Below are 24,748 nucleotides of genomic sequence, written 5' to 3' on the forward strand. Positions count from 1 at the left end.
TGCTTTGGGTATGAGAGTAACTGCATTTCATCGAACACACGCTATGTTCCAGGATCAAGTATGATGGCATGGCCCTTGCAATACCTTCAGCATGATCTCCCTGGCGTCAATACGTCAATACCAAGCAGTGCCTTGCAGCGCGTAGATCAAACCACGGAGTGCCGAGAATAGAAGTCTCGGCGTGTTCTCGCTTTGTAGTAGAGTGTGTATGATGACTATTTTGACCATGACCAAAAACATCCATCCTGGGAGGAGACAAGGGTGCTGTTGTGGTTCTAGATGGCAGTTTGATAGGTCCGTTTATGAGCGCGTCTGGCCGGAAACCACCGAATACGGCAAGGAAAACCACCGAACCGGAGAGCAGGCCGAGTCTAGACACCGAATCAGAGGGTTAAGGGGGAAAAGCGCCGAAAATACGGAGACGGGCTGTGATACTTGGCACGATGGCCCACCGAATTAGCGGACTCAGATATAGGGTTAGTCGAGGACACGAACAGCGACGAAGGCAGGAAAGGAGCAGGGGCTCGGTCAGAAGTCACGCCTAACATGGAGTTTGTCTGTTTCTGTTGAAAAGAAATCGAATGTGTGTATGCAGTCACATGCAGCCTGTTGGGGAGGCCACTCACCTGGACGTGTATTCGAACAGAGCGTTTTGCCTCTTAGTTTCCAAAAGTGTTGGTAGTTGAGGTAAAAAGTTGAATAGACAGGGCCGAAACTGAGTTGCAACGATTCATCTTTTCTACAACGATGTAAACTGGAAAGCAAGTGATCATTATGTGGTGTTCTCACATGAATTCAAAGGTTTTTCACTGTTTACATTACACAACTAGAACTAAACACAAGCTGTCTATATCGCTTTATCAGTGACGCTAATCCAGCGACAAATCGTACAAATTAGGCAAAGAAAAAGCAGGAAAAACAGGCAAATATACCCAAAGGTACCAACAGAAAACAGGTCCTTCGCGAAACATGTCGAGTTGTTCAGGCAAAGCCACGCTGGTTGCTCTCGAGCTCCTTCAGCAGGAACTCGTAGCCGGGACCAACTCCAGCGTTCCATCCCTCACTCCCGGGGACGAGGCCGAGGTCGAAGATGTGCTTCGCCCCCTCCACGGGCAGGAATCCGCTCCTCACGCCGTGCTCCTCCAACGCCCGTGCGAACTCCTGCCCCTTCTTGAACGACGCGATGTCATCTTGGTCCCCGATGATCAGGTATGTCGGGACGCGGTAGTTCCCCTTGCGCACCTGGCAGAGCGGGCTGAAGGCCTCGGCGCGATCGGCGTCCGGGTAAGGGAGCTCCTCGCCGTCCGGAGGCAGTCCGTTGAAGAGGATCGACATGCCTCTATCCTCTTTGACCAGGGCGCGTACGAGCTCCGACCGCGGGTCTCCGCGCCTGACCCAGCCGAGCTTGGTCGTGTCGAGACTATTGGGTGCGTGGTTGGCAGTCTGGGGGTAAAAGGGGTTAGGAATCGATGATTGCAATTTGAGCATGGGAGTAGAGATGACTTACTGGTTCAGTGGAGAGGAGTTTGCGAATTTCGGTCAGGGACATTGTCCGCTTTTCGACTTCGTGACCCATTATTGTCGGCGCTGGAGGAACTGCTGTCAGTGGCCACATGTGTTGACGGGTGAATTTCAAGAACGTACCTTGAGGATTGTACTCAACCGGACAGTAAAAGGCGAGTATAGCCGATGGAGGACGGATACGGGCTTGCGTTAGACTCCACGCCGTGGTCATGGCGAGCGTGCCTCCGGTAGACCAGCCGACGACCACATATCTCGAAGTGTCGATACTGAATCCTTTTGCCGCCATGACCCGGGGCAGGTCACTTTGCAGCCAACTACAGGCGTCGCGAACGTCGGTCATAGGGCCGTCAATGACGTTGACCTGAGGGCAGAGCCGGTAGTCCACACTCACGGGGAGGATCCCGTTGGCAAGGAGAAACCTGATCTGCGCGGTCCGGACGGCCTTTCGGGACAGCGTGAGGTGCCCACCGCCATGGATCAGCAGGGCTTTAGCCTAAAAGTATCAGCCATGACTATCTCTGTTTGGCATATTGAGAGGCGCGCGGGGGGGGGGGGACTTCATACCAGCGATCATCGGTTGAGGGGGAACCTCCGCTGGGATATACAGGTCGGCCAGGATGTCGAGTCCGTCAACTGCCTTGTAGACTGCCGTCTCCAAGCGGAATCTGGAGTCCAGAGGGCTCGACGGCCTTGTCCAAGAGCCGCTCTGGCTAGCTGGGAGTCCAGAGGCTGTCTGAAGCCCGAGGGACGACGGTGTCATGGTGATTTCGTCTGCAGCAAAGTCACTCGTGGTATTTGTGCTGTCGGCCTGGTCTTCGACAGCTGCTGCCCCATCCGAGGGATGCAATAACTTCAGAAGCGACCCGACGCTGCAGAGCAACAAGTCGTCTGCCTGAACACTCAGACCCAGCTTTGACTCGATCTCGTCCGCCAACTCCATCGAGCCCAACGAGTCCAGACCGATGTCGCCCAGGTTCTGGTCATCCTTGAGCTCTGCGGCGGGAACACCGGTGTAAGCAGAGAGGATGGATTTGAGTTCCGTGGTCTTGCGGGAAGTGTCACTGCCTCTCCTGGAGTTTACGGCGGTCAAATCAGTGCTGCTGCTGGAAACTTCGTCGGCATTCCGAACCACGGCTTGATGGTGGTTGGGCTGACCGGAATCCAGTCCCGGGCGAGCTATGCTGTGGTTAATGGGAGCGGCTTCCACTGGGGCTGGGACAGCGGCCCCCGAGTTTGCCGCCTTCAAGACACGCTCCAGCCTGGCGGCCTGTATTTTGACAAAAGAAACTCCCGTGGCAAAGGCTCGCAGCTTCTTGTCCTCGGAGAAGACGAACACGGCGCCGGTGGAGGTCTTGTGGTCGACGGCCGAGTACGTGGCGTACACGGTCCAGGTCTGCGGCTTTTCGAAATCCGTAGGAGAGACGACCATCTTGCCGATGCTGGAGGCGACGTAGATCTCGTCCTCCGAGCTCGAGCCGGCATTGCTATTGACAAGCAGGCCGAGGACCTGGATGTATGTGTCGAGGGTGATTGCGTCGTAGAACTTGGTGACTGTGCTCTCGGATGCTTCAAAGGCCGTTTTCGGAACGATGATCTCCGCCAAAGACTGCCTGGACGATAGCGTTATCCTCGAGATGCCCTGCAGCAGGCTCGCGTACTCGACTACTGCGGAGAAGATTGAATATGCAGTGGCTGTCTTGAGCCTCTCGGCTTCGGGATCATCTCTCAGCGAATTCATCTTGTCCAACAACAGCATCCCGTACACCTGGAAATCGGGGTTCTCAGAGTTCGTCGCATGGAACGATCCCTTAGAATGAGCCTGTCCTAGGGACGACCGAACGGTATACCTCCATGAGCCGTCGTCGGCGTTGGGGGGTCCGTCGATACTGAGGTGAACGTCAAGATCGGGGCCGCACCCGAGGGGCCGGTCGAACACGACATCCTCAAAGATGATTGTCTTGCCTCTGGCAGAAGCTCCAAGCTGCTCGATGCCCATGATTGCGGCTTCCATGTACATGGACGCTGGACACAGCGGATTCTGCCGGACAGCGTGGCCTTGGACAATCCTGGTGTAGCGTTCTGTGTTTGTGTTGATACGGAACTGGTACGAGGTACCATCGGTGCTGATGTGACTGACGAGTTGTTGCACTTGTTGGCTACCATGTTGGCTGATGGAGTCGTCCTTTAGATCTCTTACAGCTTTACGCTCTTCCATGGCGCGATCCACATGAGATATCCAGTACTCTGGGTGGTCGAAGCTGTAGGGAGGCAGATGGATGTGCTTCAAGCCGCTCTCCTTGGGTGTCAGGAAACTCCAGTGCGTGGCGGCAATGCCCTGAAGCCAAAGATCTGAGGCGGCAGTGGCTATGGATGGGACCGACTGGAAGGTATGCGAATCGAGACGAGAAGTGGCCCTCTTGGTCATGGCGATGATGGGAGTTGCCCATCCCGCTTCCAGCCAGACGCAGTCACCAAGCCTCTGCTCTAACCGACGGACCGCATCGTAGAAGAACACGGGGTCTCGGGCGTGGTTGGCGAGATACTGGGCCGTGGGCTTGGGGGTAAAGGGAACTGAGTCCCGGGTGCTTGTCTCCAGAGGGATGGCAGGATCGTTGAACACGAGAGTGCTCTCTAGCTGCGAAAGACCATCCAGAAGAGGCTGCGTGAAGCGGGAGTGGAAGCCGTGGCTCACATTCAGCCGTTGGAATCGTATGCCGTGATACCGAGCGTCTTGTTGGAGAATCTTCTCGGCAGAGACAACGGAACTCTCTTTACCCACGACGACGTGGCTGGTGGCGCTGTTGTAGCAGGCAATCTCCAATGCTTCGTCTGGGGAGTCGACTGTTGCTTCGACCGCGTCCATGATGGACTGCACAGTCTCCTGATCCGCGTGGATCGCCATCATCGTCCCTCGCTCAGCTCCCCAATGGGCCTTGATCAGCTCGGCCCGTGTGAAGACAACCTTCAACGTGTCTTCCAGAGACAGCACGCCCGAGACGGCCAGTGCCGTGAGCTCTCCCAGGCTGTGGCCGACGACGCCGGCGACTTCGAGCCCGCCGTCGATCCAGCACCGCGCGCAGGCATATTGTACGGCAACGGTGCCGCATTGCAGGACCGTGGGGTCCGAAATGGGCTCCGTCCGGCCGAGGAAAGGCAGTATGTCGGGGCAGCCGAAGCCTCTGAGTATCTCGTTGCAGGTCCGGATGTAGTGTTCGAGGCGGGGATTCTGCTGGCGCACGGAGGGGTCAACGCCTATGGTCGTTTTGCTCTGGCCGGAGAAGACGAGGACGGACTTCTTTGGGATGCGAGGTACAATGGAAAAGTCTTGTGGCCCGCATGTTTGCAGCTGGCGTATGAGTGCGGTGAGGTCGGTCGATGTCGTTGACCAGCGGACGCTGTGATGTTTGCGTCGCTCGCTCAGGGTGAACGACAAGTCACCGAGTGTCACTCCCTTGATGTCTTTAGCAAGATGGGCAGCTAAAGCTTTGGCATATCTCTGCAAGCTCTCAGCTGACGTTGCACTCAGGAGAATGGGATACTCTCGGGTTACCGGACCGACGATGTCTGCAGGCCCCTGATGGTGTTCCTCATACCACTCGGAGCAGAGAAGTGCAGAGTTGCTACCGGAAGCACCATAGCTGTTGATGCACGCAACCCGAGAGACGGCGTTCCACGGAACCAAGCCGGTAGGGACGCGTATCCTGTCCTCTTCCAGGGGCGGGATCTTGTGGTTGAGACGCTTGAAGCCTTGCAGAGGCGGGATGGCCCGGTGACGGAGCATCGCGAGGACCTTGAGGAGGCTGGCCACGCCCGCGGCGGTCTCGCTGTGGCCGATATTGGCCTTGAGGGAGCCTATGTATAACGGTTTCGTCCGCTGACTGCCCCCAAAGACTTGGCGGATGCTGCTGATCTCAATGGGGTCCCCGACCTGCGTGCCCGTCCCGTGGGCCTCGACGTAGGAGACCTGGTCCGCTTTGATTCCCGACTTGCGGAGAAGAGTGCTGTAGAGCGCCTTCTGGCAGATGCCGTCGGGGACGGTGATGCCGGGCGCCCCGATGCCGCCTTGGTTCGTGGCCACGGAGGGGATCACGCCCATGATGTGATCGCCATCGGAGACCGCCTGGCGGAGAGACTTCAGAACCACCAGTCCGACGCCGTCTGCGCGGCAGTAGCCGTCGGCCGAGTCGTCAAACGGCTTGCACTGGCCCGTCTTGCTGAGGAAGCCGGCCTTGGCGAGGTCGAAGTAGTTGTTCACGCCGGTGATGATGTTGACGCCGCCCGCCAGGGCAACGGGACACTCGCCGGCTGCGATGGCGCGACAGGCCCGGTGGACGGCGACGAGCGAGGCCGAGCACGCCGTATCGATGACCTCGGAGGGCCCCGTCCAGCCGAAGTGGTAGCTGATCTTGCCGGACAAGAAGGCGCGGATGGTGCCGGTGGCGGTGAAGGCCGAGGGCGTGTATGCGCTCGTGTTCTCGAGATACTCGGTGTAGCTGGCGCCGATGAAGCACCCGACGGGGTCCCCCCGCTCGCGCCGGTGATGCCGGAGGTAGCCGCTCGAGTCCATGGCCTCGAAGGCCGTCTCCAGCAGGATCCGCTGCTGGGGGTCCATATACGCCGCCTCGCGGGGGCTGATGCCGAAGAAGGCGTTGTCGAAGCCGCGGACGTCGTCGATGAAGTTGCCGTAGAACTCCCGCTTCGTCACCCAGTCGCGGTCCTGGGCCGCCCTGTGCGAGCCCCCGAGGTCGAAACGGTCGGTCCGGAGCTTCTCCAGCCGGGTTTGGCCCTGCGAGATGACCTCCCAGAGCTCGTCTAGAGAGTTGGCGCCGGGGAGCCGGCACGAGGCGCCGACGATGGCGATGGCGTCGTCTGGGAACTGGTCTAGGTTGCTCGTAGGGACGATGGGGGCCGGGGAGGCGTGCATGGTTGACAAGACGTGTATTTTCGAAACCTCGAGCCCGAGTTGTTGGAAGGGCGGCGTTGAGACGGCGTCACCGATGCCGAAAAGGGCGAGACTGTGACGCTTTTCTTTCGTCTGTGCAAGATCCCGAGCCAGACTCTGGATGACCTGAGACCAGTCGCATCGCGAAGTAAGAACAGTCGTGATGATCTCCTGGCTCAGCAGCTGGCCTTCTCCCACCAGTGACTCGTCAGTCCGGTTTGAACGAACAGGGACCTGGAGCAGGTCTGATGTTGGAAAGGGTATTGTCCTAGACAGGTCGTAGCATTGCCGTGCGAGAGTTTCGTTCTCTGGATTGTGCAGGTTGCTTCGGATGTGCATCATTCTGGGCCGGAGCCCCTGCTTGTCTGCATGCGCCTTGAGAGCTTCCATATCGTCTTCAGGGGCGGTTAAGCACACGGTCCTGGGTTCCGTGATGGTTGAGAGGATGGCCTGCAAGGGTTGGTAAGCTGTTCAGAGATGAGATGAGACGGTCGGGGATGGAGAACGTACGGTTGGGAATCTGCCCAGTATCTCATGGACGTCGTCGTGGTTTCGCAGGGAAATTTGCAGAGTCCTCGTCGATGATGGCGATGATGATGCCGAAGATGCCTGTCCCAAATCTCCAAAGGCACCGATTGCGAGAGATAGATGGAGGCCTGCCACCGCATGCTGCACCAACTCTTGTTCGTCTCTTGAAGCCGCGGCGATGACAGCGGACAACAGACCGATGCAGTAGCCTTGGACCCCTCCGCGTTGGACGACGCTTCGCAGGAAATCCGAATGTGACAGGCCAGCACCTCTGATGAATGAGAGGTACTGGACAATGTGGATCGTGGTTAGGAGAGGCAAGGTGATGATGCCTGACATGTCCTGCTCAAGCACGTCCGACTCTCCGGTCTCGATCCATTGCGGAAAGCTTCCGATGGCTTTGCTCGCGAGCTCAAGGCGGGAAACGTCTTGTCTCGAGGCGGTTAAGGTTTGCCATGTTTCTGGTAAGTTGACAATTGCATCCTTCAAGGGCTCGAGGCTGGGGTCCTCCAGCAATCTGGTCCGGATATAAGAAAGGTGGGTGGATGGCGGTGGGCTGCTTTGTGGGGAGAATACGGCCGCCGAGAGGGTCGTGTTGGACGGCATGAGCGTCATGGTAATTCGAACTGCGCTCTACAGCAAACCAAATGTAGCGGTGAGAACTGAACGCGTGTTGAGTTGTTAGAGTCTTGCCTTGCATTATTGTAGATGAGCAAAGGGAGGGCTGCTTGCCAAGGACGGCGATTCTGGTGTGTGTGTGTGTGTGTGTGTGTGGTGTGTTGTGGATTTTCGCCGAAATATCGAGGACTCGGACAATTTAGGTGGTAGACCAGGGTGTCGGTCCATATCATTCTAGTCCTAGGCAAGTTGACACGGGTGGGATACCTCACAGTTTCTAGAAACATCAACTTGCCGGGCTATCGGTGCCCCGAGTCTAAGCCATATTTCCAGATCAAATCATTTTCCCCTGGCGAACGGTTCTGTACGTATTATCTATCAGGAGATGACATGTCTAGGGTGACCCATGAAAAAACCATATTTAGATTTGAACCAATCCTGTTAGCTGCACTCAGAAGATATGGATTTACACTGGTTGGATTTAATACTGCTGCACCAGCGAAGCTTTGGTCGTGTTGATCGTCCATCGATGCCCCAGAGATCATTCTGACAGTTCACACATCTTCTCTTTCCCAATTAACGACACAAGAAGTACAGAGAGCAAAGAGTTTGCTACGATGACGAATGTTTTCATGTTTAACCCCAATAGCGGTATTGTTTGCCACGAAAGAGGAATCTGTGCCCGTTGACGTTGTGGAAGCACGTGAATGTTTATTTCCCTTCTCATTGTGCTATGAACTTCAGTGTCACAAAACGACATCATCGACAAACATTGCTATCTAGGGCCCTCTCTTTCACAAGGAAATCATTCAACATTACACTCCGTAACCATGTCCGTCCCTTGGCTTCGTCTATCTGCTCAAGTATCCAACATCCAGCCAATACTTGACATAAGCATGGAGGGTGGCATCATCGACAGCGCCCAGGTCGCGCAGCGTACCGGACCGCGTCTTCGCGACGCTTGTGTCCAGGACCACCGATCCACAGGCCACGGGCTGGAACAGATGCTTGAAGAATGCGTAGAGCTTCTTGACGGGAAGCTTCTCGTCGTCCTGCTCGGCGCCGGCAACCTGCTCGAGCCACTCCTGGAACGGCACGGACGGCTTGAGGTTCAGCTGCCTGCCGAAGGACTCCATCAGGTCGCTCCACGGTTGACGTGTCGGGTTATCCAGGTGCAGCGTGATGGGGAGTGGCTCGGGCGAGAAGGCGATCTCCGAGATGACGGATGCGGCATCGTCGACAGGGATCCAGGAAAGTTCCTACGACGGAAAGTTAATACTCTGGGGACTTCACGTGGGCGGCGGGGAGAGGGAGGGGAAATTCAACGACTACTTACACCGGATAGCTGAGGCAACGAACCAAGGCTCTGAGCAGACTTGAGCAGCATCGGGATCTGCTCGTTGGTGTTCCACACACCCGTCCCCTTGGCGCCGGTGATCTGGCCGCAGCGGACCGAGGTGACCTCGAGCTGGCCGGCATACGCCTCCGCCGCCCGCTCGACAATCTTCTCGCACGCGAGCTTGCCGTCGGCGTAGCCGATCCCGCACGCGGCCTCCTCGGGGGAGACGGGCGCCTCCGGGATCGCCGACCCGGGGTTGTCCAGCCCGATCTTGGCGACCGCGGCGATGGACGAGACGAAGACCAGCCGGCGCTTCGTCCGGCCGGGCGCGTGGGCGGCGAACTCGAGCAGGCTCCGGAGGAACTGGAGCTGGTACCGGAACGAGCGCAGCGGGATGAGGTAGTTCATCGGCCAGGCGGCGTGGACGACGTGCGTCACCTTCTCCTGCATGGCGGCGTAGACCATGGGCATCAGACCCAGCCTCTCGGCGGTGGGATCGACCTCGAGAGTGGCGATCTTGGACCACTCTTCCTCGGCGAGGTCCAGCCCTCGCGCCTTGAGGGTTCTGCGGTCGAACGGTCCTCCGCCGGGGGGAGGCGGCGCGTTGGCGCCCTTCTCCTTGCGGATGAGGCAGATGATGCGCCTGACCTGCGGTCTCCGGGCGAGGTCGGCGACGCAGTGGGAGCCGAGACTCCCCGAGCTGCCCGTCAAGAGAACGACGGCGTGGTCGGCGCTGCTGGGTTGCTTCTCCTCCTCCGTGCTGGCCCCGCCGAGGCTGTACTGATCGACGAGCTCCTTCACCTCCTTGACAGCGTCTCCGGACGAGTCAGTCTCGCCGCCGCCGCCGCTCGACCGTTGCAGAATCGCGGCCGCCATCTCCCGCACCGAAGGGTTGCGGTATATGAACTGGGACGGGATCATCTTGGCCACGTCCACGTCCTTCAGACCCTCCGTCTTGGACGCCGCGGCAATGAGAACTCTCCGCAGCTGGAGGGCCTGCAGGGAGTCGACGCCCAGGTCGAAGAGGCTGTCGTCGACGGCCCACGCCGAGATGGGCGTCTGGAGCCGCAGGTGCTCGTGCACAAGAGCCTTGATGTTCTCCTCGAGGTTGTCGAGGTCCAGCGGCCCGACGCTCTCGGTGGCGGCCTGCACCAGCCTCTCGTAGACGGCCTTGATCTCCTCGTCGAACAGGGCGTACGTCTCCTTGCGGGCGATGGACCCCTTGTCGGTCCGCGGGACGACCTTGCCGCCGGGCACGACGATGATGGCGTCCGGCGAGGGGACGCGCGCCGAGGCGTCCATCTTCTGCCCGGCCGCCGTGACGATGGGCCAGATCGTCTCGCGGAACGCCTCCTCGTCCCCGGGCGCGAGCAGCGGCTCCCGCGGCTCGACGATGACGCCGAGGTTGAACTGGTTCTCGCCGAACGCGACGGCCGACTTGACCGCGGGCGCCTCGCTCAGCATCGTCTCGAGGATCAGGGGGTCGGCCTTCTCCCCCGTCGCCAGCACGATGACGTCGTCGTCGCGGCCGACAGCCGCGAAGTCGGTCTCGGGATACTGCTCGTTCCGGACGAGCTGGTCGGCGATCTCGATGCCCTCGCCGTCGCCAAAGGGGAACACGGTGAGCCGGAACCTCCTCTCGCCGTCCCGGGGCTCGAGCTCGGCCACCGTGAACTTCATGTCGTTCCGGAGCCGGAAGTACTTCCAGTCGTACGAGTCCGTGGGCGCGAAGATCAGGGACAGGTGGCCCGCCTCGGTGGTCCCGTAGAAGTTGAGGAGCTTGACGCCGCCCGCCGCCAGCCTGTCGCCGACGCCGGCGCCCAGCGCGGCGCCCCCGGTGCCCACGAAGTCCATGTGCGCCAGCGCCTTGATGCCCTCGTCGTCGGGGAGGTCGCAGATGGCGTCGAGGAGGAACGGCACCGTCATCATGGACCTGGCCTTGGTCTTCTTCACGAGCTCGATGATGGACACGGCGTTCGGGATCCCGTCGCTCACGGGGTACAGCGTCGGCTTGCCCGCCGACAGGGAGAGGCCCGGGGCGACGAGGCCGAAGCCGTGGAAGAGGGGCAGGGTCGAGAGGTTGAGGCCCTGCGCCTGCTCCTCCGTGTCGAAGCCGTGGCAGTTGAGGGCGAAGAGCAGCTGGCGGTGCGTGAGGGGGATGGGCTTCGGGAATCCCGTCGTGCCGGAGGAGTGGAGGAGCAGGACGACGCTGTTTCTGTCCTCGGGGCTCTCGAAGGCGGGCACGGAGGAGGCATCCGCGTGCGGCTCGTAGAAGGCGTCGTAGCGGTTAGCGATGTGAGTCGAGATGCCCTTGGATGCGAGAGCCGCCAGTGCTGGCTTCGCAGGCTCGCTGAGGCGTTGAGACACGATGAAGGAGCCGGCCGAGGTTGCCTCCATCAGCGCATTGATGGCAGCCGGCGGAAGACGCGCAGAGAGAACGAGGGGCTTCCAAGAACGTGTTAGTCACGGTTGTCATGACTGAGGACGGGAAAAACATCAGAGAGGCCATGGAAGGGAGGAGGTTCTGGACTTACAGGGACGCCGATGCTCATGAGGGCGAACTCGTGGATCACCAACCCGACATCGCTCTCCATAAACAGGGCCACAGGCGCCATCTTCGTTGCCGCGGAGTCCCCCCCAGACGCCTGACGCAGTGGCAGATTCTGCTTGAGCCACGCCGCACATCTTGATACGGCGACCTTGAACTCGGCATGGGTGACTGTGTCGAAGGGGTCGGTGGGCTTTGCCTGGACGCAGAACGGGTGGGAGGGGTTGTGGGTGGCGTTGAAGTCGATGAGCTCAGGGATCGAGTGGAGATGGCCGTCCAGCCTCTTGTCTGACTCGAAGTTGACCGCCGGTCTCTTGAAGGGCCGGATGCTACCCGCCGCCGCCTTGGGCTCAGTAATGGCACTCATGATTGTGATTGTTGGGTTGTAATAGTTTGAGGACTGATAGAGCAATCAGGGGTTCAGGAAGAAACAGGCTACACGAAAAAGGGAACACTGGTTACAATAAGCTCCAAGTAGTCAACCGATCTGATCCGATCCGTTCTTGATGCTTTGAGAGCAGTACGAGTGCTCACTCGGGGTGTTTCGCTGCCCCCCCCCTCCCCCCTCCTCCCACCCCCCCGTCGGCGAATATCAAGACTCGGGCAAATCGGGGCATTGGCATCTCTCCTCGGTTAGTTTGGGCTCGACTGCTCTCTCTTTTAGTCGGCAAGACTTTGGGAGACTTTTAACACGGGTTTGCTCTTTGTTTTTCCTCAACTCGTGAGTTTAACTTTCCCCTCAACAGTTGTGGCGAGTTATCAAATTGCAACTCCTCTTCCATTGCTCCCCCCCCTTTGTTCCAATATCAAGCTTCTGTCTCTCCCATAAGCTGGCCAACACACAACCGCAACCGAGATCGCCATGGCACCTTCATCATCCAAAGCCACTGCAAAGGAAAGCCCCGAGAAGAAACCCCTGATCGGAGAGGCGCCACCATACAAACCCCCAACAAAGGGCTTCCTGTCCATCCTGCCGGCGTCATGGGTCCCCTACGCCGAGCTCACGCGCATCCACCAGCCGCACGGCATCTACATGATCTACTTCCCGCACCTCGTCGGCCTCGCCTACGCCGCCTCCGTCCAGCAGGCTGACCTGGCAATGCCCCCCTCCGAGCTGGCCTACCGCGCCGCCGTCATGCTCGGCTGGACCGTGTTCTGGCGGAGCGGCATCTGCGTGTGGAACGACAACATCGACCAGGACTTTGACCGCAAGACGGCGCGGTGCCGGAACCGGCCCATCGCGCGCGGCGCCATCTCGACGGCCCAGGGCCACGTCTTTGCCCTCGTCCTGAACCTCATCGCCTTCGCCTGGCTGCGTCTGCTGCCTCGGGAGTGCACGCTGGTCGCGCTCGGCTCGACGGTGCTCGGCATGATCTACCCGTTCGGCAAGCGATTCACCTACTACCCGCAGGTCATCCTCGGCTCGACCCTCGGGTCGACCGTCGCCCTGTCCGCCTACTCCGTCGGCCTGCCGGCCGTCTCCCCGCCGTACCTCGGCACGACGGCGTGCCTCGCGGCCGCGGTCCTGCTGCTCGTCGTCTTCTACGACACCGTCTACGCCCGCCAGGACACCGCCGACGACCTCAAGTCGGGCGTCAAGGGCATGGCGGTGCGCTTCAGGGACCACATCGAGGGCCTCCTCGCCGTCCTCGCCGTCTCCATCGCGGCGCTGCTGACCACCGCCGGCGTCCTGATGGAGGCGCAGCAGTACTACTACGTGTTTTCCGTCGGCGGGCTCACCATGGGCCTCATCTCGCTGGTGGCCCTCACGCATTGGGATCTTCTGCCCAGCTGGGCCGGCTCCTCGGGTTGGTGCTACGCTCTCGCCATCGCCAACCTCATCGGCGGCATGGCCTCGCAATACGTTCTCAAAGGCGCTGCTTGATAGTACTCGAGAGGGTGGGATAAGTAAAGGAAAGTCAAGGTAGGTAGGTAGGTAGCTGATGGCGTCGGTATCACTGGATGAGCAAAGGGAATGGCGGACACCTGAATCACATCATGTCGTTTTCGAACCTTGGAAATTTTTTTTTCCACGCCGCGCTGTGTACGAGTTTCATTGCCTTTAATTCAAAAGGTGAAGTTGTCAACTGGTGGGTGGTGTTGAATCACTCCTTGATTGATAACTGATACTTGAGAACAAATGCTGAAGATTTTGCAGATAATTATCGAAACTTAAATGATGTCCAGTTCGAGTTCCATTGGTGTCAATCAAAATCATCAAATCATCATCAGCTATCAAATTCACCTATCATCTGCCGGAGATGATCCATCTTGGTCACCAGCAACTGCTCCCGCTTCTTCATCTCGTCGAATGCCCGCCCCAAGAGACCATCATCCGATTCGTTGTGCCCCATGAAGATTCTCTCCCAGCTCTGATGCTCAGAAACGGACTCCGCCGCTATAGAAGCTTGGGCATTTCCTCCTCTGGGTCTCGGTGGAACGAAACTGTTGTGTAAGCGGCCGAGAAGATAGGTGACCGTGTGGACGGTCAGCGACGCCCCCATCACGGAGCTGGCGGAAGGCGTGTTCCCATGGCCGGCGTCGTGCTGGGAAGTGTCATGAAACCGGTCCGACAGGTGGTTTATCGTCAACTCGAGGAGGTGCAAGATCTGGGTGTAACAGCCGATGAGGAGGAAGATGACGGCCGACTTGGGAACCGGCTGACCCCACGAATGATTCGCAAGATGACCTCGCTTGTCCATGCCGGAATACTCAAACCCAGCGTCCGAGTCTGTACTGCCCTCGGCATCGTCGCAGCTGCTTGCGCGACCGTCGGTCTGCGCGCTCGTGGAGGATACGCTTGAGGGAAACGAGGCGCCCACGAGGTGCGGCAAGCTCTCCCGCGCCGCCTCGATCAGCTCGCCGGAAAAGCCGACGACGTCTCTCTGGATCTGATGATTCACACCCTCAGGAGACCCGGAGCTCGTCATGCAGGTGAGGATGCGGACGTTCAGCTCCAGCAACCTCCCGTAACAGGTCGTACTGCAGAAAGAGGGCGCAGGTGATGTGTTTGCTTCGGATCTCTCGGCGTCACGGAGGGCCTCGTCGAGATATTTTGCGTCGTTTGTAGCTCTTTCCGCTGTGGATATCCACGAGTCCCCGTGGCTGTCGGTGGCGCCAAGGTGGTTTGTGAATTTCGAGGAGGCCATCGTGCTGGTCATGTTGGGTGGGAGAAACATCGAGGTGAAATCAACGTGATCGTCAACATTGAGACAGAAGGAATCGTAGGACGTCTGGAAAGTGCGCGTTAGCTCTTCTTCAACTCCCTCTTTAAAGTTCCTTAAAAGTGCCTTAAAGGTGCCACAAAAGCCATACATACCGTTCCCGATATCGGTGGGCTGACCGCCGAATGCCCGAAGCCGCTCGGGTTCGGATCATACGAGGCGCTCGAGACCAGCCCCGTGTCGAAGCCAACCATGCCCTTGAGCCCCCCCGTGTTGTCCAGGGAGCCAGGCTCCATGACCAGCGTGGCGGCGAGGGAGTCCCCCGGGGATGACTCCCACGGCTGCTCCATCTCGCAGGCGCCCGTTCCAACGCCGGGGCCGGCGGCGTCCGCGTCGTCACCGGGAGTAAACCGGACGTCGGCCGTGGGGGGCGGAGTCGACAGGGCCCCGTGCGGCGGCTTCTTCTTGACGACCTTGCAGGGCCGGCCGACCTTGCCGCGCACGCTGACGACGCACGGCACGCCAGCCTTGCGGCACCGCGAGCAGGCCTCGTTGGCCCTGGACTTGTCCGAGGCGTCGGAGCGAGGGCAGCGCAGCTTCTGCAGGTGGCATCGGTCGCAGGCGTGGCGCAGAGGGTTGTGTAGGTCGGCCGTGGTACCGGTCATGATGTGGTTGGGTGACATATGAAGTGGCTTATATGGTAACCAATAATCAGGTCCATACAATGCTTGGGGACCCAAATGTCTGTCTGGGCTGTCGATGTCCGCTGTCCAGTGGCCTTGTGAAAGTTGACAGGCTCGTTGGTAATGCAACCGGTGTTATCAAGGTCCTTTCTGAGAGAGTATTGTGTACACGGGGAATTGCAGTATCAGACAACGGCATTATGCATCATGTCTATATCGAAATCAGCTCCATGGATCACTGAGTCGTACGCCGCGGTCCCCGGGGGACCCTGATGACAAGACTTCCTTGCAGCCGGACGTTCCCCCCCGCCCCCTCTTCGACCTTCCTATTCGTAGGGTTGTGACATCCGATGCTTTCGCATCCCAGTTGTATCTCTATTCACTGCGTATCCAGCCGGTGGGAGATGTCAGCCTCATGCTGACCTAGTGAGGTCCGGTCAAGCTTCGATAAGCCCCCATCTGCTACGCTGCCAACCATCATGGGGATACGAACATGTGTTCCTAAGCGGGCCGGCGCCAACAGGACCCTGATAGAGTTAGTGTTCCCGGGATCAAGCATTTCATGCTGGGTCGGGATCGCGACATTGCTGTACCCGCTATTCGCATGTCTTGCCCGTCCTTGCACTTGATATCTGTAACCAGAGCATGGGGGGTGGCGTGTGGGCATAGCTTGTCACCCTGTCACTCACAGTCTGAGTCCCGAACCCCTGGGAGATGCGTGCCGCGTGCCGCATGCCGCTCGCCTCATCCTTGACAGCACCCACGCCCCCCCCGTCGGTCCCACGTCTCAAGGGGGCGTGTCGGGGGGGGGGGGGTTCTTTCGACTACAAGATATCGAATCGAACGAGTCATCTCCGTACATGCGAGGAAAGAGTCCACCGGGCCGAGGTGGCATCGGTGGCGATTCTGGAGACGCTCCCCGAGTCAGAGGACGGGATGCGGGTAAGCTCCGCCACGCAAGCTATGCCTCCTTGGCTGCCTCTCTCGGACCAATGGATGTCACTCGAGCTGCTCGTGGGTAAGGCGGCCAGGGGGGAGAGCCAAGGGGCCGAGACCATGTGAACGGAGACGGGCTGATGGTTAGGCTATCGGCACTTGTCTTCCATCGACTATCGTCAGGGTGATGAGTTGACTTTGGGAGCGGAAACTCTGTGATATTGTGGCTATCTATGCGGACTCCTCGGTGACCGAAATTTCGAGAAATCGGAACCTCATGCCGAGCAACTGGTTCCGGAGGCTCGAGGTGAGAAATGTGATTCCCCGTCTTGGAACATGTGATTCCGTTGTCGAGAAGTCGTCGTCGTCCAGCTGGATGATCAGAGCGTCCATCAGCTCCCTGCGATCTTTCGGAACGTGAGGTTATGGCTCCGGTGGTTCTTGACATATCACGAGTTTCCACGAGGTTTTCATGTGTTGTGAAAAATCCCAGATTTAACTATCTATGACGGCTAAGGCAAAACGTGAAGCCATCGTCATCTCAACTACACGATCTATGGAATTACATTATTTCATCCAGATTTCTCACAAAATCAGCCAGAAAGATTCCTCCTTGGTTCTTGATATCAATATTCAACCCATAACGTACTCCAGTTTGCTAAGAAAAAGAAAAACCACAAAAACCACCAGTTGGCAAATATTCCTCCTCTCCCCCTTTTCCTTCAGTGCCATGCCGTGATAAGCCGGAAATGCTCAGACTCACGCGAGCCGTCCCCGGTCCAGTCCACGTTCTGGAACCCGGCACTCTCCAACCTCGCCCGCCACTCGTCCTCGTGAGCCAGGGCATACTTCCTCCCGTCCTCGAACCGCCACCAGCCGTCGAGCAGCCCGAAGACGCAGTCCAGCCAGGCAAGCGGCCGCGTGAGCTCCAGCAGGCACAGCATGCCGTCCCCCCTGCGCACGAGCTTCTCGATGTTGCCGCAGGACGTCCGCAGGTCCCGCGTGGCGTGGATGCAGTTGGACGAGATGACCAGGTGGAACGCCTGCAGCATGCTCGCGGGGGGCGGCCTCTCGATGTCGAGGACGGTGAACTCCATGTCCGAGTCCACCCGCTGCCGGCCGTAGCTGGCGGTGAACTTGCGCTTGGAGCCGTTGACGAGCGCGAGGGAGATGTCGGTGAAGGTGTAGGAGAAGTCGACGCCGCTCTGGATGAGCTGGTCGAGGACGCGTCTCGTGGTGGCGCCGGTGCCGGCCCCGATCTCCAGGATCCGGAGCTTCTCGGAGCCGCCCTCCCTCTGAAACCGGGCCTGCGAGAACAGCCCGCGGAGCATCTCGCCTAGCATGCTGTTGCCCGTGGAGAACATGGGCGAGCTGACGTAGACGTCCTCGAGGAGCTTGAGGGACGCCTGATCCTGGAACAACAGCTGTAGGGGGTCTGCGCGGCCGGAAATGCAGTCGGCCAGCCGCGAGGCCGTCACGCCGAGCAGCTGGTGATCAGGCCGGTAGAGCGGGCACTCGTCCAGGATCTGACGGTACAGGTCTTCTGAAGGTGTGGGAGGTGGCAGTGGTGCGTCCGTACGATAACGGAACAGCTGGGCATCCGGCGGGGAGATGATTCCGGCCTCCTCCAGGATGTCGTGGAGCCTGCCCATCAGCCTCTGATACTTGGCGGGATGGGGTATGCCGGGCAACCGATCCTTCAACTGGAGTGTTCCGAGGTCACAGCCCAAGGTGGCGAAGGCCTCCAGGATGTAGGACAGGACGAGGGAGGTCTGCTTCTGCTGTACATCTGGGTAGAAGCCGGCAAACCCGGTCTTTTGGGCAAAGGCGCCGGTGTCTTTCTTGACCCGTTTAAACGCTTCGACGGCTAGGGGGAGAAAGGGGGGAGTATCTTGTGGCGATACAGGAGCTGGTGCCACGACAGACATGGCATGACCATATCCGCCATAGGCTTGGAGGGGCTCGTTCAATGTCGTTCTGGCGTTGGCCGAGTCGACCGGCGAGAGCCTGGACTTCAGCTGGCTGGAGAGATCCTGCTGCAGGACCATGCCGCAGAGTTCCAGGAACGTGGTGTTCTCGTCGATGAGCTTCAGGGCCGGGCTCTTCCCGAACAGCTTCTCTAGGTCGGACTGCAGCTGGATCGAGATCAGGGAGTCCAGACCGATGTTGCCCAGCGGCATGTCCGGCGGGATGCCGTTGGAGCAGTCCAAGTGCTCCGCAAGCAGGTTGTAGAGGGCGGTGGTGTCCTGGTCGTTCTCGGACGTGGCCGAGCTCGCCGGGGTTATGGACGGCCTCGATGACAGGCCCAACGAGTCCTTCGTGTCATCGCTCGAGGTCAGTTGAGACAGGCTCGTGGTAGACCTGATGAGGGGGGAGAGGGCGGAGCGGAGATCACAGTGGATCTGCCCGTTGGAGAGGTCGGTGGGAGGAGATTCCACGGCGGGGAGCGGCGGTGTCAAAACGTCCTCGCTGTTGCTGACCTTGGCCGGTCTCGCGGCGTTCATGTCGTCCAGAGTCTTCTGCAGGGACCGGGCGGGGATCTGCGTGAGCCTCGCGCCCAGGATGGAGAGGGCCAGCTTCTTGCTGCCCGCGTGGAAGACGAGAATATCCGACACCAGCGTCTTGTCGTTCTCCCGCTCCAGCGTCGAGAGAACCGTCCAGGGCCCGTCGGTCTGCGAGGTCTGGTCCCCGGGGACGATGGCCTCGAAGCCGCCGCAGATGTATAGGTGATCATCTGCGAGGTCTCCCAGGCTGCCGGCGTGCATCTCAGCAACAAGCAGGAAGTTGTCAAAGACGGGCGGGCTCAACGCCGTTCCGGCACGGCACTCGGACACGATCGGGAGAGCGTCGACGTCGCCGACGGCCTCCAAGCCCCGGGATGCCACGAAGCGGATGCCGAAATACCTGTCGTCGTAACTGGCCACCCGGGACATGATCTTCTTGACGTAGGCGCCCTGGACGACGGAAGCGCCGCGGTCCTCGCGCAGCTCCCCGCAGCGGTCGAAGAGGCGGCGGAGGATGCTCTGGCTCGTGCCAAAGGGAGAACGTCCCTGGCCCTGTAGCCTGACGGTCCCTGATGCTTGGGGTTTGGGAGATATTTCCTTGTCATCGTGGAGCGGGCAGCTTTCCACCACAAACTCCCAGCTTGATGCCGTCTGCTGGCGCAAGACCAAACGAAGACGCCTCTGGAGGTCGAGGCCAAACGGCGCATGGAGCTTCATCTGGCCCAGCTCCACGGAGGCGGGAGGCTGGGGCGTGTTATCAGTCGGCAGAAGCGCAAAGGCGCGGGCGGCAGACTCTGCGTATACGGAGCCAGGCGCCAGGAAATGCCCAAAGACCGTTCTGCCCTTCACGAAGAGGGCGTACTCGTCGCTCTCTTGGTTGATGGAGAACTCGTAGGCTTGCGGTTCTGCCGAACCCAGACTTCCAACGAGGGTCACCAGGTCTGGCGCAGCTTGAGATGACGCTGACTGGTCGTTGGAATCTGACCCCTTATTCCTCTCGATGAACGGCAGCCAGTACTGCGTCTTATCGAACTGGTACGAAGGGAGGTCCATCGGCACGAAAGACTGTCGTTGGGAAGCGTGGTACAGCCAGAACTGCACTCTAACACCCTCGTTCCAAAGACCAACGGTGGAATCCGCAACTGACGACACTGGTTCCGGGCTGTGAAGCTGGGCAGCGTAGAAAGAATGCGATACCATCGCCTGTGATGATGGTTTCTGACTTTCGAGGGCACGGCGAGCCATGGTGATGGCGGCAGATCCGGAGCCAACCTCCAGCCACACGCAAGAGCCCAGCCGCTGTTCTACTCTCGCCATGGCCGCCGCAAAGTAGACGGGCTCGCGGGACTGACGTCCGACAATGTCCGGTGTGACGGAGTCCCAGCCGCCGCCGAACTCGGAGCAAGGCTCTATGGGGATCTTTGCTGGGCGGAACTCGAGACTCCTGAGGAGGCGGTGGTACTCCGGGAGGATATCGTCGAGGAGCTTCGAGTGGAACGCATGCGTGACGGCGAGTCTCTTTGTCGAGATGCCGCTTGAGCCAGCGGCGTTCTCGAACGCGGCGACGGCCGCTTCAGTGCCGGCGACGACCTGGTGCAGGGCGGCGTTGTAGCACGCGATCTCGACCTTGTCCTCTGCCGACACGGACTGCGCAAGAGTCTCTACCGTGGCGGCATCGGCGTCGACGCTGAGCATGCAGCCTCGCTCCTGTTTCCACGCGGTCTGGATGAGCAACGCCCGACCAGACACCATCCTCAAAGAGTCGGCGAGGCTGAGCGCGCCGCTGACGCAGAGAGCCGTGAGCTGGCCGAGGCTGTGTCCCACCAGGGCCTTGATCTCGAGCCCGGAGTCGGTCCAGGACGCGGCCACGGAGTACTGCAGGGCGAACTGCATGCAGTGGAGGTCGACAAGGTCCTCGAGGGGGTCTGCGTCGAAGATGCGAGGGAACAGGGAGCGGAGGCCGAGAGTCTGGAGGGTGCGGTCACACCGATCCAGATGGTGTCGGAGAAGATGGAAGCTGGTGTACGCGTCGCGGTTGAGATGGGCCCGCCGGCCAGTCTGGCCGGAGAACAGGAGGACCACGGGCTTTGTGCCGGTCTTTTGGGCCTGGCTGGAGGTATCGCTGGGGATATTCCCCCCTTCGACCTGCGCGAGAAGGTGGGCTTTCAACTCAGCAACCGACCTGGCCGAGAAGACTATGCGGTGGACGAGGGCGTGGTTCTGGCGCTGGGCCAGATGGAAGGCCAAGCTAGGGAGAGAATCGTTGTTGAGGCCCGCGGGCAGAGTCTCGATGAAGCGCAAGAGGGCAAGACAGCTCCTGTGAAGACTCGATGCGGTGTTGGCCGTGATCACGAACGGGTAACGATGAGTTGTAGTCATTGCCGCCGTCCTCGTCGAAGCGATCTGAGATAGGTGTGTTGACGGGGCCTGGCAGACCACCATGGCGGCGTTGGCACCCGATGCGCCGTAGTTGTTGACCAGCGCCGTCCGGAAGGGCCCTCTCCACGATGCCGGGCTCACGACGATCTCCATGTTGTCCCCTTCGAGAGGCGGGATGGCGGGGTTCAGCATGGAGAAGTTGGCCTGGGGCGTGATCACGCCGTGTTGCAGCATCAGGAGGACCTTGACGAGCGAGGCGATTCCCGACGCCGCCTCGCCGTGGCCAAGGTTCCCCTTGACCGACCCGAGACGGATGGGGGACGACGACCCGGCGCGGCTGCTCCCGCCAAAGACGCTGCGGATGCTCTGGCACTCGACCGGGTCCCCCTTCTGGGTGCCCGTGCCGTGCGCCTCGACGTACGACACGTGGCTCGGGTGGACGTTGGCCGAGCCGAGCACCTGTCGATACAGCCTGCTCTGGGACTCGGACGACGGCAGCGTGATGGACCGGTTCCCCTTGCTGTTGTTGACGGCCGAGGCCGCAATCACGCCGAGGACGCGGTCGTTGTCCGCCACGGCGGCCGAGAGCCGCTTCAGCAGGACGAACCCGCCGCCCTGGCCGCGGCGGTAGCCGTCGGCGGCGGCGTCGAAGGGGCGGCACTGGCCCGTCGGGCTGAGGAACGACGCGCCGGCGAGGTTCTGGTGGGCCTGGCCCTCGTCCGTCATCAGGTTGACGCCGCCGGCGAGGGCCACGGCGCACTCGCCGGACAGGACCGCCCTGCAGGCGGTGTGGATGGCGACGCCGGACGACGAGCAGGCCGTGTCGACGACGACGGAGGGGCCCGTGAGGCCGAAGAAGTGGCTGATGCGGCCGCTCGCGAAGGCGCGCGCGGTGCCGGTGAAGGAGAAGGCCGTGGGCGGGCGGGCGTTGACGTGGTCCTCGTAGTCGCACGACGACATGCCGACGTAGCAGCCAACGTCGTCCGTCGACGACGACGACGGGCTGAAGTGCCCGGCCGCCTCGAGCGCCTCGTACGCGAGGTGGAGGGCGAGCCGGTGCTGGGGGTCCATGTACTCGGCCTCGCGGGGGGACTTGCGGAACAGGCCGCAGTCGAAGGATCCGACGTCCGGGAAGACGGAGCCGGCCTTTGCGCCGGATTGGATGATTTCCCAGAAGTGTTCCGGCGTCTCGGCGTCGGGGAACCGGCACGACATGCCGATCACGGCGATGGCGTCGTCCGGGTAATGGCCGGGGCGAGCCGGCTTGCCGGTCGTCGGCTGCAAGACCCGGATGGAGGGGATGCCGGCCAGGACGGAGCGGGGAATGCACTCGGCGATCCCCAGCTGGACCAGGAGCCGGGTTCGGTTTCCGGCCGGCGATGACTTGGTCTCTGGTGACCCGGCCAATGCCGACACGGCTCGCGTCATGGTTGTGTGCCAGTCGGCTGTCTCGGTCAAGATACAGCGCAGCACAGTCTCGTGGAGGGGTGTCTCGTCCGTCACGACGTCCCCGGTGATGGTCTGCCGCAACGGCACGAGCGGGTATCTGTTCTGCGGGAACTGCAGCATCGGCGTGGACTCGCAGAGCCGGACGAGCTTCTGTAGCGCGTCTTCGTGTCCCGGGTAGTGGAAGCGGCCCTTGAGGTCTATTTCTTTCGTCATGGCCCCTTGTCCTTCGAGGTGGCGGGTCAGAGGTCCCGTTATGCTCTTCGTAGCGGTGATGGTCGTGCCGGCAACATCCATGCGGACGCCGATGTAAGCCTGTCGACGAAGCGCACATGTAAGCCAAGCTTTCTCCTTTTGAACCCACGACTGGCTTGACTGAGAATGTTGGATACGTACCTCTGGATAGCTTTCAAGAGCTTCTTGGAATGGCTGACGGTCCTGTTCGTCCCCCTCACCCGCGTTCCGCGGTAGCCGCGCACTCACACAGACGGTTGGGTCTGAAGACTGAATCTGGTCGAGGTCGACGAACGCCGCGGAACACATGGCCAGCCTCACGGCAACGGCACCGAGCTCGGCCACCTCTGAAGTGTTTCTGGCGCAAGCCAACGCGCTGGCAGAGAGCATTCCAACACACAGGCCCTGGACGCCACCGTCTCGGAGGCCCCCCAGCGTCTTTGTGTGCTCGTCCAGCTCGCCCGCCAAGTCCTCTTCCGCACCCGCATCGAGACCCCGTAAGAAGGTGACGTACTCTGCGAGGTGGGAGAGGACCGTCAACACTGCTAACCGCGTATTCCTCGAGCTCTGGCCGGCCGCCAAGAGGCCTGAGGAGTTGCCCTTGTTGATCCATTCCGCAAAGGCCTGGAGCAACGGCGCGGCGTGGACACGCTCTAGGGATGGTTCTCCTCCGGCGAGGAGAGACCAGACCCCCGGGAGTTCCGTGACGGCTTGCCTGAGCTCTGCCAGCTGTGGCGTGTGGACGAGGGCGGAGCGGATCCGGGCGAGATGGGTCGCGTCCGGGTCCGATATCAAGGGACCGCAGACCAGTAATGAAGGTGTCTCTGCGGACATGGTTTTGTGGTTGGGTTGTCAATGGAATTACACAATTAAGGAAACCACAGAGAGAGAGAGATAGAGAGAGAGAACAAGAGAGAACAACAAAGGCCAGTATAATGTGTGGGAAAAGGGATTCAAAGACCCGAGTTGTTAGTGGGACTATGTAAGTGCAATACACGGAGGGCCGGTCGACAGCCAGGGTCGCCGCTAGGGGTCCGGCAGGCGTTCCGTCAACCACTTATCTATGTTCCATGGGCAAGAGGCCGGGGGGAGATTACCAGGGAAGGACTTCAAACCCCCAGCCAGACTTTCCAGTATTCCGTCTTCCGTCTCCCGTCTCATGGGTTCGACGGCCCTCCCTCCCGCCACTTGGACTGTGTGTTCTGTTGTCCCAAATGAATCAGGGCGGACACGTCCGTCTGCTCCGAGCTCACGAACCCCTCCCCGGCACGGCATGATTGCCCAAGAAAGAGCCGAGGGCCGAGTGTGGGATGTTGGCCCATGGGCGAACAAGGTCCGCAATTGTCGTATAGTGCCTTGCCGTGTCGTGTAACAACCCACGCAAGGTTGGTCGGAGACAACCAACCAACCCATGTTTGTTGTTGTCGTCAGTCGTCAGTCGTAGTCAGTCGTCGTCAGTCGCCGTAGTCGTCATTGCGCCATCGGCCTGTTTCCGTACGTCCGCCCAATGAGGCTGTAGGCTATCTCGTGCCAAGATCTCCGCCTTGTCGAGGCTAGACGTCTCTATATACAAGTAATCTCACAAGTCATGTCTGCCGCCTGGTCGCTGCCTTGTATTCGTCCTGTATCCGGATTAGTGTGCTTCATCCGTGTTGCCATGCATTGTGACCGAGGGGGCTAGTACCTGTTCGTTGTAAACTGGGACTGGGGACGACAGGGATCCGCTGTCGACTTGGTTTGTGTCCATGTTGCTCTTGATGCAACGTGCTCTTTATCATTGGGCTTGGCTGTTCTTTTCTATCGACACATCCCTTCCATGGGTATGCCGGGGTTAGGTAGGGTTGCAGGGATCTTGCGGTCGTTCGACCGTTGACTACGATGATCATCGGAGACCTCCACTTGG

At 60.0% G+C, this 24,748-nt stretch overlaps 5 protein-coding genes across 5 annotated transcripts; 1 reads left to right on the plus strand and 4 right to left on the minus strand.

The window, feature by feature from the left end:
- Positions 1 to 981: 981 nt before the first annotated feature.
- CH63R_05469 (Polyketide synthase) lies at positions 982 to 7,609 on the minus strand (the record flags this gene model as incomplete). Its single annotated transcript, XM_018300444.1, has 5 exons — positions 982 to 1,443; positions 1,508 to 1,587; positions 1,645 to 2,010; positions 2,089 to 6,916; positions 6,977 to 7,609. The coding sequence occupies 5 exons, from the start codon at positions 7,607 to 7,609 to the stop codon at positions 982 to 984; spliced, it is 6,369 nt and encodes a 2,122-aa protein (XP_018158294.1).
- An 854-nt stretch (positions 7,610 to 8,463) lies between these two features.
- On the minus strand, positions 8,464 to 11,866 carry CH63R_05470 (Gluconate kinase; the record flags this gene model as incomplete). The annotated part of the gene is made up of 3 exons (XM_018300445.1): positions 8,464 to 8,871; positions 8,949 to 11,396; positions 11,486 to 11,866. The coding sequence occupies 3 exons, from the start codon at positions 11,864 to 11,866 to the stop codon at positions 8,464 to 8,466; spliced, it is 3,237 nt and encodes a 1,078-aa protein (XP_018158295.1).
- Positions 11,867 to 12,361: 495 nt separating this feature from the next.
- Positions 12,362 to 13,384, plus strand: CH63R_05471 (4-hydroxybenzoate polyprenyl transferase; the record flags this gene model as incomplete). The annotated part of the gene is made up of 1 exon (XM_018300446.1): positions 12,362 to 13,384. One exon carries the CDS (start codon positions 12,362 to 12,364, stop codon positions 13,382 to 13,384), a length of 1,023 nt encoding a protein of 340 aa, XP_018158296.1.
- A 343-nt stretch (positions 13,385 to 13,727) lies between these two features.
- On the minus strand, positions 13,728 to 15,328 carry CH63R_05472 (C6 zinc finger domain protein; the record flags this gene model as incomplete). The annotated part of the gene is made up of 2 exons (XM_018300447.1): positions 13,728 to 14,732; positions 14,819 to 15,328. 2 exons carry the CDS (start codon positions 15,326 to 15,328, stop codon positions 13,728 to 13,730), a joined length of 1,515 nt encoding a protein of 504 aa, XP_018158297.1.
- A 1,676-nt stretch (positions 15,329 to 17,004) lies between these two features.
- On the minus strand, positions 17,005 to 23,679 carry CH63R_05473 (Polyketide synthase; the record flags this gene model as incomplete). The annotated part of the gene is made up of 1 exon (XM_018300448.1): positions 17,005 to 23,679. One exon carries the CDS (start codon positions 23,677 to 23,679, stop codon positions 17,005 to 17,007), a length of 6,675 nt encoding a protein of 2,224 aa, XP_018158298.1.
- Between the last annotated feature and the right edge of the window lie 1,069 nt (positions 23,680 to 24,748).

The sequence above is a fragment of the Colletotrichum higginsianum genome, chromosome 4, assembly GCF_001672515.1.
Source record: "Colletotrichum higginsianum IMI 349063 chromosome 4, whole genome shotgun sequence".
NCBI lineage: Eukaryota > Fungi > Ascomycota > Sordariomycetes > Glomerellales > Glomerellaceae > Colletotrichum > Colletotrichum higginsianum.